At 34.5% G+C, this 12,195-nt stretch overlaps 1 protein-coding gene across 1 annotated transcript in view; it reads right to left on the reverse strand.

Moving 5' to 3' along the window:
• Positions 1-12,195, reverse strand: part of LOC108908732 (protein peste-like) — a 60,782-nt gene that overhangs the window by 10,168 nt on the left and 38,419 nt on the right. The window contains exons 5-7 of the mRNA XM_023457278.1: positions 8,728-9,019; positions 4,341-4,543; positions 2,442-2,515 (exon numbers count right to left, since the gene is read on the reverse strand). Coding sequence (XP_023313046.1) covers positions 2,442-2,515; positions 4,341-4,543; positions 8,728-9,019 — 569 coding nt within the window. The remainder of the gene's footprint in view (positions 1-2,441; positions 2,516-4,340; positions 4,544-8,727; positions 9,020-12,195) is intronic.

Raw genomic sequence — 12,195 nt, forward strand, 5'->3', positions numbered from 1 at the left:
TCCGAATCCGGTGTCCGTTTGACTCGATCAGATCTGGTTTAAGTTTAGTTCAAGGTCAAATGTAGAGAATCAATTGCCAACAAAGTAAACCGATATATTTATACGTTTTTGGGGTCGCCGAATCTGAATCCATCGATTAGATCTGTGTTAAGGTCAGTTCAAGGTCAAATATAGAGAATCAATTGCCAACAAAGTAAACCTATACGTTCTTGGGATCGCCGAACCCGAATCCGGTGTCCGTTTGACTCAATCAGATCTGCGTTGAGGTAAACAAAGTAAATCTACATATCGATAAGTTTTTGGGGTCTCTGAATCCGAATTCGGTGTCCGTTTGACACGATTAGCTCTGGATTAAGGTCGCTTCAAGGTCAAATGTAGAAAATCAATTGTCAACAAACTAAACCTACGTACTAATACGTTTTTTGGGTCGCCGAATCCGAATTCATCGATTAGCTCTGTGTTAAGGTCAGTTCAAGGTTAAATATAGAGAGTCCGAATCCGATGTCCGTTTAACTCGATCAGATAGCGAATCAATTGAAAACAAAGTAAACCTACGTTTTTGGGGTCGTTGAATCCGAATCTGATGCCCGTTAGAATCAATCAGGTCTACCAAATACTTTCTAATAGAAAAAGATCAATTAATGTTCAAAAGATGCTTATACAAATTTTTCGGTTTTGAACCTCAAAGTGAAAAATTTGATTGGGTTTGAGGCGAGAAAGAGGTTTCACCAAGATATTAAAGAAGGAAGAAATTTGGGTGGCAATGAAACTATCACTGATAGTGCTAGTGATACTAGTGATGACGAATATATTCCATATCACGCTGTGAAAGAACAGGAACAATATTCCAAGAAAAAGTAAATGATATTCGAGATTTGGGCCTGGCAGAGGATAGAGCAGAGTTCCTAATATCATGGCTAAAAAATACTAAGCAAGCCGGAAAAGTAAAAGCTTCTTACTATCGGTACAGAAATAAGGAATATTCGTAAATATTTATCTAACGATGAAGAATTTTCCTTAGGTTACTGTAATGATATCGTTGGATTGATGAATCGGTTCAAACATGGATGTTATAAACCTAACGAGTGGAGTGGACTGTTCATTGATTCGTCAATGAGAAGCATGAATCAATACAAAAGTGTATCCGGCCATCATTGAAAGCACATTGGAAGAAGAGTGCCGTAATCTGAGGATACTCTTACATAGGATCAAATACCAACAATATAAAAGGCAAATTTCTGAGAATCATCACAATAATACTGGGCCAACAATCAGTATTCACAAAAACTCCTTGGTTTTTATGTGAATGGGGTAGTCAGGATCGAAAAAAACATTACGTGAAGCCTTCGATGATGGGTTTTAGAATATGAAACATGAGCCACGTATTGATTCATTAAAAAGCCTTATTTCACATCTGTAGATTAAATTGAAACTCACGAAACAATGGAAAATAGCTCTAACCAAAGCTTAGAGCATATACTACTGGAGGCCGAAAATGTAGCGGAGGTTTAGAGAGAGAGAGAGAGAGTCACAGAGAGAGAGAGGTATATGAAGGTATATGCTATCTCTCTTTAGGAGCACGCGACTGCATGTTGCTAGAGAGAGATAGCATATTCACTCCTATACCCCTCTCTTTAAACCTCTGCTACACTCTCGACCACTGGGACGCTGCCTCCAGTAGTATATACTCTAAGAACCAAAGATGCTCAATGCTTTAAGTATATCATAGATCAGTTCCCCAATTTAAGTGATGCGATATTGCGGGAAGGGATTTCTGATGGACCTCAGATCACATCTTTGATAGTATTATACTTCTACTTTTAAAATCCGGCTGAAAAATTAAAATCGAACTACCTCCAACGAATACAGATACTTAGCAAAATAGTGCCCCAAAAAAATCAAATTGCAATTGTGCCTAAAACTAATGGTCCGATAGCGGCTGCTTTGTGCACAGTACATATAATTTATTACTTTTGTGCATAGGCCCTACAACTGAAAAAATGGCGGTGTAATGAATTTTTCAAAGAACGCTAAATTTTCCGATTTTTCGAGGTTTTCTCCGTTTCTAATTATCCGATCGAATCGATTGACCTCTCGTTTTATTCGTATTCCCTACAAATGTTCTTTTTATAGCATTCAGATTGCCTCGTTAGTTTAGGTTTTATAAGCAAAAAACTAAATGCGTTTTTTGCATAAAAATGTTTATAAAAAATTAAATAATGGTAAATTGGAGTAGGAAACACATATGCATATACTCGTATCTACAGACTGTCTTTTATATGATGGCACAGTCCGTTTGCTACTAGTATTTTTGTCACAAAATGACTGATTTAACGCTCTACTGACTGGCCTACTAGCGATAAATCAACTTTGCCACAGCGTTGACTCACCCTGTACATATGTTTAGTTCTCATCAAAACCAGTTAATGTAAAATACTTACTTGATATATTTTACTGGCTGCAACAACATATTAACTTGCATTCCAGCCTCGATATCCATTACTATTCCCGATTTCTGAAAAATTAGAAAATAATTGTTAATATTAAAATATTACTAATACCTATTAGATCTTTAATAAATCGTCCTATAATGGAGAGTTAGAGAGATTTTCTCTCATGTAAATTTGTCATTACAAGCCCATAAAATTTTGTTTCAAGATAGCTTACATCCTGAAGGATAATCCCAGCAAAGGAAAATCATTTCCTGAAACTCGTCTCGAGTTATAGTCCAGTCGACACAGGCCGAAAAGTTTACTGTTGGTTACATTTCCTTGATAACTCAGAAATAACTACACAGGAATACTTGAAATGATGAGTACAATAACAGGCTAATTTGCTGACAAAATATTTTATCAGGAAAAAAAGTATTAAAAATTTAATCTTGAAAAAACTAATTTTTTACTAGTTTTCTTTTAATAANATAGGCATCTGAAACTCGAAACTTTGTCAAATTTGTTCGAAGCTTTGCTGACACTTGAAATTTGGTACACACATAGTGTAAATATGCAGAAACCAAAAGCAAGTTGTAAAATTCAAGTATCTTCATTTTTGCAGCTTTGGTAACGTTTTATACGTCACCCTAGTTTTATACATAGTTATACAGTTTCTTTTAATTTTTGGAAAAATATATATGTCTATTTATAAAATATTCCATCAAGGTAGATTAACCAGCACAATTACCTACAATAAAAAAAATAATTTTTATCGTTTAGATCCTAAGCTACTTAACATTTTACGACGGTTAGCCGTAGTCGTACATTATTCAACATATCAACATAAAACAAAATCGTACGTGTGGGGTAAATCTTTAACTTTTCACTTTCGAGAGCGAGCTCCGCTCTTCGGCGCTTGTATACTATTAGATACTTGAATTTTGCAAATTGCTTTTGGTTTCTGCATATTTACACTATGTGTGTACCAAATTTCAAGTGTTAGCAAAGCTTCGAACAAATTTGGCACAGTTTCGAGTTTCAGATGCCGATGAATGTATAACACCTTATAGTACAAAAAGTTTTGTTCTCCTGATTTTCGGCTTTAGCGTCATTATTGTATATATATTGAACTATAGTTTTAGAAAATTTTATCACTTTTTGTTTATAATTGACATTTTTACTGCAACTTTAAAAAATTGAAGTTTTTCCAATCTCATGGCTTTGTTATTGCAAATTTCGTAATCGGATCACCGCCATTTTGTAGCTATTTTTATTACGAAGAAAATCATGTCCTAAGCATTTTTTCGTACAAAGTCATCTCGCCGAGTTATTTAAAGAAAACTACTAAAAAAAAATTTTCCGCGATTAAATTATTAATAACTTTTTTTCCTGATAAAACACTTTGTCAGCAAATTAGCCTGTTATTGTACTCGTCCTTTAAAGTAGGCCTGTGTAGTTATTTCCGGGTTATCAAGGTTTGACATAGGCCGAACCTCTACCAACTGGACTATTAGACATTTTTACCACTTTGGCCTCCTTAAGACCCAGGACCCTCTGCAAGTCCTTGAAATTTTATTTTAAGACAGTTCTTAATGGTTATATGTCAGGGTATTCTACTTTTTAAACATTTCTTCACTTTCCAACTACTTTGGGCCACACATGTCTCGATATACTTTGCAAATTGTAATGAATTCAAACCAATGCTTCCAGGTGCTCTATCAAGCACGATAATCAGCTGCGAGAGACACTCGTTTCTGATTACAAGCATCCCTCTGTCCCGCCCGAGGGAATATTGCGAAACACCTCTGTTTCGTACAGTCTTACTCAAAATATACGTCTCTATACAACAATAGTTTCTTTACCTAAGTTTCTACCCGCTAATCATCTCCCATAAACCCTTTTACTTACCGGTTCTATTGTGATATAGAATTCGTGTTTGCTTTTGTCCGGCCTCATTCCCCTCAGCGAATTCCTGTAATAAGGATCGGCGGCGTGGAAGTGCGGAAAGGACAAGAAGGTGGGGGAGTCGTCTCGGCAGGCGGAAACGTTGAACACTCCCGAAGGGATACATTCCCCCACGCAGAAACAGGCGTTCTCCGGACGAGTTGTGCCTGAAAAAAAAATTGGCTTTTAAATGCAGTCAAGTCGTTTTCATTACTCTGCTTTTAGATTCTTAAGATTGTAACAAAAGCCAGAATCGTGTAATTTATAGGGCGATTTTCGGACAGACTGGAGCTCAATAGTTCTATTAGGCCTTTTAAGAACAACCACGGGCAGACGAGGGTCAAGTAGTAAAGGTGTCATATTTGTATTTAGAGGATGGTCTGAAGAGCTTTTGTCGCGGAGACTAATAAATTTACAAACCGATAATTAGAACAACCCCAAAACACTTCGGATTAAATAACTCCTTGAAAATGTATCATCATGTAACAGTCATCTGTTGCGTCCGGGAGACGCCAGTCTATGCTGGGACAGAACAAAGAAACCAATACTTTTAATTTAATTTAATTTTTAATAACGTGCGAAATGCATTCCAAAGAACGTAGGAATTCCAAGAATAAGTTGCTAGAAGTTGTTAGAAAAATAATAATAGATCAAATAGCTGGTTTTTAGGCGGATTTTCCAAACTATAAGAATAGATTAAATGAGATTGACTAATCCGTCCCGTATTGCTCCACGGAGTCACTAGAGGAAGGCTAGGGTTACTTGTAAGTCCAGTTAGTCACAGAATTATTTATATAAATGTAAATTCAGTCCATTGGATAACTATTAACATGGCATAGTTATGCCAAAGCGTCCCGATATTCACGGTTCCCGCCAGTAAGATAAGAACAGACACGTCTGGACCCAAGAAATGGGCGTGTCGAAGCGAGGTGTCGAATTCAGGAGAGATCTCTGAAAAAGCAGGCAGTTTTTCCTTGGGTTCCACACTGAGCAGTCTACTTAGTTTTAGAGTCTCCGGTTAATTTAATAATGGATAAAGTCATTTCAAATTTTGCTATGGATCGCGTATTCCCTGAATCTCGGTACGCTGTTGCATATCAATAAATTAATTAATAATGTTATTCGAGCCCGTTGTGTCGTTTTTTGTTTGTTTTGTTTTTATTGTTAGTAAAACCCTTCATGGAAGTTTTGATGTTTTTTTCTTGTTCTTCCAACTTAAGTGTCACCCTATAGAACCAACCACTGGATTACCTTATACATGAACGACATACGGTAAGTGTATGGTATTCATTCTCTGAACGTACAACATTTCTAAGATCCCACGTATTAATTAAGGTGTAATGATAATTATAAAGTCCCTTTCGAGAATTAAATAGTAAACTCTTTTACAAGTTAATATCGTTATGATACTGGTCATAACGGTAGATAGATAAATGAAGAAATACATGAATACAATTACATCAGTAGCGTGCAACAACTATTATCCAAACCCTTTCAAGAAAAATATGTTACGCCACTTTCTACAATAATTTCCCCCCTGTAAAAGTATACATTTTCATAAAACAACCGTGAAATCTGAAATATGTGTTCTTTAATAAGGATTTAAATATTTAAAATTTTATTGAATGTATAAACTTTATTATCATCATCACTAAACAAAATAGAATAAGGTTGATGATTTTAGAGGTGGTATTTGCAATTATTGAGAACATATAGGTACATGGGAAAAGCAAATATTAAGTTATCTGGATGCAAACAGTTGCGAATCGCGATAACAAGATCGGATGATATTTTTTACTGGCTATTGGTTATCTACGGAATAAGGTGACTAATATCGTATTGATTTGAAAATGTTAAATAAACTTTCTCACAGGTAAGTCTTCAATTTTTTCTACAGGGGTGTTTATAATGTACTTGTACAAACTTTAAACAGATAATCTTTGACTAATTTTAAGATAAAAAGTTCATATGAGTCCACAAAAATGTGTCTTTTATTGATTATTATATTGCGACATTCACATGTAACAAATATAAAATGTAAAGAATTTAAATTTTAAAAATTAAGCACAAATTTATATATTGTATCAATAAATGTTATTTTAACGTTTGTGTTCTCACTGGGCAAAATCGTATTAAAATAACTTGATCTAAACTTATTTCATACAAAGAAGTTTGTCTTAAAATGCAGCCTATTTGCTTCCGGAACCCTATACAGGGTGGCCAAATGAAAACGAAACAGAGCCATTTTCAGGAACTGTGTCAAGATTGTAAAAAAACGCTCAGATCCGTCAATTTTAGATTAAAGGGGGACATTCTTTACTGGTATTTTTGACTCCACCACTTTCACCCCCAAGCAAGGGTAAGCATCACCCCAAAATATTTAAATGGCATGGGGGGTTGAGTAATATTTCTTTTGAAAGCTCTTACAATTCTCTTTACAACAGACTTTAAATTTTAAAATTCCGCCAAATACTTTACATTTTAAAATTTAAATTATGTTTAGTTGCTACTTACTACTTAGTTGATTAAATGTTCAAATTGATGACCGCCCGCTTCCATACAAGAATAAACATTTTGTTCGAAACGTTCGCGCACATTCCGAAGCATTTCCGAAGTGATTCAACGGCATTCATCGACGATTCCTTGACGCAAATCTTCCAGCGACGCTGGCTGTGTTTTATAGATTTTACTTTTTAGGTATACCCACAAAAAGAAATCAAGGGGCGATGAATCCGGTGATCGTGGAGGCCACTCAATGCTGCCTCTTCTCCCAATCTTCTCCCACGCATAATGCGGAGGAGCACCGTCCTGTTGAAAAATCAAATGATCTTCATCATACTCTGGAACATTTTCAATAATGTCAGTCAAGGCAGGGTCAATAGCGTCTTCCAGTAATTGCAAATACATACATTCGGCCTATGAAATTACCAGATAGAAAAAAAGGACCCACCAGCTGGTCACCAAAAATTCCAGCCCATACATTTAATTTTTCCAGTTGCTGTGTATGCACCTCGTGAAAAACTCTTGGGTTTGAATCGGACCAATAGCGGCAATTATGACGATTTACCGTCCCGTTCAAGAAAAAACTGCATTAATCGGAAAAACAGATATTAAAAAGGAACTGTGGATCGTTCCCTGCTCGCTCACTCATTATTTCGAAAAATTGCAAACGGCAGCGGCGGTCATAATCATCCCCATGAAGTTCCTGGACTAAATGTATTTTGTATGGATGGAATTTATTCTTTTTCAAAATGGTTTGTATGCTAGTTCGATTGATCCCAGACACAGGTGCCAGCTGCCTCGTACTTAATGTAGGATTAAGATGAACTTGTCCCAAAACTGCAACTTCACTAGCTTCGTTAACTATACGTTTTTCAATTTCTCGTTTTTTGTTGGCTACGTTCTCCGTCTCTTGAAATTTCTAGAACCCTAGAACATACTTCCTCCTGACATGTCGATCTTAATGTTGTTCATTAAATAGCTGAGCTGTTCTATTCGCACATTTATTGTTCATAAAGTAAGGCGAAATGATATCTCCCCTTTCCGCATTGGAATAAACCATAGTGTTTAATTTTCAAAAACACAATCAAATACCAACCAACGCTTCCAAATAATACTAGAAAATAATTTGGAATCTACTAATTTTACGTTCATTGTGTGTGTATAGCATTCATTTCTGTTTTTTACAATTGTGTTTTTTTACGAAAGTGACATCAAATCGCCAAAAACCAATGTAACGCAAGAAATACTAAAATTAAGTATGCCAATGGTATACTTAACTCAAATGACTGACATTTTTACCGTTACTAAATGTTTGTACATAAGTTTCAACTTTAAAATCAAAATTCTTAATAAGTATTGGGCGAAAGTATAAAATTTAAAGTCTGTTGTAAAGAGAATTGTAAGAGCTTTCAAAAGAAATATTACTCAACCCCCATTGCCATTTAAATATTTTGGGGTGGTGTACTCTTGCTTGGGAGTGAAAGTGGCGGAGTAAAAAATACCAGCAAAAAATGTAATCTAAAATTGACGGGTCTGAGCGTTTTTCTACAATCTTGACGCAGTTCCTGAAAATGGCTCTGTTTCGTTTTCATTGGTCCACCCTGTATAAAGAACTATTAGCTATGCGAGCGATTCACAAACCTTTTCATTGATTACTTTTTGTATATCCTTAAAACTCACTGGTGTTATTATTATCATTAATTAAAATAAAAATGGTGTTTAATAAAGCTGTTTCTTCCACCACATTTCAGACTACCAGTTTGAAACTAGTCGCCGAGGAAAACAGCTTTTCTGAACAAGTTCTATAAACACCTACCCTTCACCAATGAATGATGTACACCCTACTAACCATTATCAAAAATATTATCAGCCGTAAACTTGTACCCGTGGACCCCTTTGATATTCACATCGTGTACATACTCCAACTCGGCGTACTTGCACAGCTCCGAGGAATAAAGCACCAGTTTGTCTCTCTTGCGGTCTATGGGGTAAAATTCACCGGATGACCCTCTAATGTCGTTACAATGCCCCTTATAGAAACTGGAGCGATTCTTGTAGTTCCACTCCAGGAGACTGCCGAACTTTTCGTCGTTCTTGAAGTGCATGCTGAAGGTTCCGTCGGTTCCGACTGTAGCATTTTTCTGAAGAAAAAAGTGGTTTATGAATCGTCTTAGTATTTTAGTAACTGTTAAGTCATGATGAAAATTTAGTTTATTATATCCAATTAATTAATTAATCATTATTAATACGATAAAGTAAATTCCAGAAATCTTATTAGATGCAGTCAAACAATGTACTCAACAAAGATTTCTAATTGTTGATAATGCGGGAAACCACTATGCTATGGGCTACAAGCCATAACTAGCACTGAATTATAAATACTGTCATTCAAAGAAGACCCGTGACAGATATATCTTAGCTATTTCTGCAATTCGAAGATTACTTTTTCAAGTAGCAAATAGCAAAACTTCAAAACAAACAACTAAACTGTCAATTTGTTGTTAGTCTCTTGCAGCGACAGTTTAATTTAGTGTTTATAAGAAATGGAAAACAATACATATTCAAATGCTGATATTTTAAATATATTATTCATTCACGGACGTTGCAATAGGATTGTAAGCAGAACATGTACATTTTTTAATGAGACATATTCAAATTTGCCAACAATGAGCAGAAAAAAAGTTAAGAAGAATTTTAGCAAATCAACTAGAGTATGGTCGAATTTGTGCAGAAAGAATTTTACCAAAGTCAATAACTTCAAATGAAGATAATATAATAAATGTGCTAGCCTATTTTAATGTTCATCCAGAATCCTCAACTCGTGCCGCAGAGTAGGTATAATTTAGGCATTTCACGAGCGTCCATTCACAGGATGCTATGAACTAATGATATGCATCCATACAAATTTAAGCTACTTTCTGCTCTTCATCCGGATGACGCCGTGCAACGTGTATAATTTTGTGAAACGATGTTAGTGCGATACCAAGAAGATCCACAGTTTTTGCAACATATTATATGGACAGACGAGTCAAAATTTACAAGAGAAGGTATTTTTAATAGACATAATACTCATTAGTGGTCATCTGAAAATCCTCATGTTATCCGGGAAAGAAACTTTCAAAATAAATTTAGCGTAAAAGTGTTTTGTCTAATTAAAGATAACCAAATTTCTTACCATATCTACGAAGAAAATTTAAATGCGGACAGATATCTTAATATTTTGCAAACGGTGGCAGATTTTGTAGATGATATACCTTTAGACCAACTAAGGAAGTGTTGGTATAAATTATACGGGGCTCCACCTCACTTTCACAATCAAATCGATCAACAGCTGACTGAAATGTTTGAAGATAGATGGATGAGACGTCTAGGACCGTGGAATTGGCCAGAAAAGTCTCCCGACCTCACTCCATTAGATTTTTATGTTTGGGGAGTAATAAAGCAAAAAGTTTATTCTACACCTGTTGCTTCAAAAGAGGATTTCATTGCTCGAATACGAAGAGCGTTCCATGAATTACCTGCAGCTGAAATAGCAAAAGCGGTGACTGATGGTGTTATCTCTAGAATCCACAAGTGCTTAGCTGTTAACTTAGGGGTCTCATTGAATACTTATGACTTTTTAAAGTCATTTTTTATCTTGTATAATCAACATACATAATTAAAATTGTGTATTAATTAATATGTATGAAGTTGATTTTTTAGAAATCTTTATTCTGCTCATTGGTGGAAAATTGGGATATGACTCATTAAAAACTGTAAATGTTCTGCTTAGAATCCCATTGCAACGTCTGTGAATAAATAATAATAAATAATTGGTGACAGTTTAGTTGTTTGTTTTGTAGTTTTGCTAAAAATTCCACAGCTATTCTCGCAAGAAATTACATGATTTTAGGTGATTACACAAAAATTAGTAGATAACTTAAAAACTAGAAGAGATAGGTATAGGGAACCCTGATACCCTTCGAAAGATAATAATATTGTGTACCAAAATATAGAAAAACATACAGGGTGTTCCATTTAAAAAACCGACTTATGAAGGTTTGAAGTTAACTAAACTAGAAATAGGGAAACTATAAGCAAGTTGATGTCGACTTCCGGTATAACCGGAAGTGGTACGTGGACGCCGTTATTTTAGTTGAGAAGGGCATGCCCGAAAACCCGGTATCCCAAATTTTCAAAATTCAAATCGAAGTAGTCTCTGAAATAATCTAATGGCCCGTCACTGTGAGAAATCCTGTATATTGTTAATACAAAATTACATATAGCAGACAAAACTTTTGGAAAAAATGAAATAGCTAAGATTTATTTGTTAGATGTTAGAACAACGAGGATAAAAGCTATTTTGATAAATTTTCTATTAACAAAAGTTAAATATATTATTTTTAATTATTTTAGGACAATCATTAATAAATATTAACTGTTTAGTGGTTTTGGTGGAATAATCTAATGATAGTCAAGGCCTGTAGTTCGTAGAGATTTTTTAATAAAATCTTGGACTTATTTGAATTTGAAAACCTTTAAAATAAAATAAAAGAACAACAGTTAATAATAAAATATCTATGTATTAAAAATCAGCTATTTATATAGCGTGTTTCAAATTGCACACACCAAAGTTTACTTGATGCAGGAATGCATCAAAATAAGAAAAATTGTTTTTGGGATACAGATAGATGAAACTAAAAAAATATTAAAAAATATTTAAAATTTCTTAGTCTTTGATGTATATTGATAAAACTTGAAGTGCTGACATAAGCAATTTTAAGCAAAAATTCTGGCACAAATATGTGAACCAGTAGCGGAGATATTGTAAAGTAGCATTACGAACAGAATTTCGACGCCATTGAATATTTTAAAATTTTATTCTATTTTATTCGAAAAAAAAACAACCTTTTTTAGTGGTTATTTTTTAAATTTAAAATGAGTTCAACATAGTTAAAGCAATCGAAAGTATATAAAATTAATCAAAAGCTATAAGAATTTTTTGTTATATATATACAGTCTTAAATATAATGTAAGCATTAGAGGTTAAATAAACGTTTGGCATAGTAGTTGCTTAGGGAGTTACTGTTCTTCAGAAAATTTTAAATGTTTTTTGATCTTTTCTCATATTTAAAATTTAATATTCAGAATATTCAATGGCAACGAAATTCCGAGGTCCTTAGAGACGATATCGACTAGCATCTCCGCTCCTGATGTGTGCATGAACTCGGCAAATTTTAGCCCATAATTGGTTGTCATTATCCCAATCTTCATCAATTTACGACAATTTTAAGAGATATTTAAATAAATGTGATTTCTCTTTATATTTCAAAACTCT

The sequence above is a fragment of the Anoplophora glabripennis genome, unplaced genomic scaffold, assembly GCF_000390285.2.
Source record: "Anoplophora glabripennis isolate ALB-LARVAE unplaced genomic scaffold, Agla_2.0 scaffold29, whole genome shotgun sequence".
In the NCBI taxonomy this organism is placed as follows: domain Eukaryota; kingdom Metazoa; phylum Arthropoda; class Insecta; order Coleoptera; family Cerambycidae; genus Anoplophora; species Anoplophora glabripennis.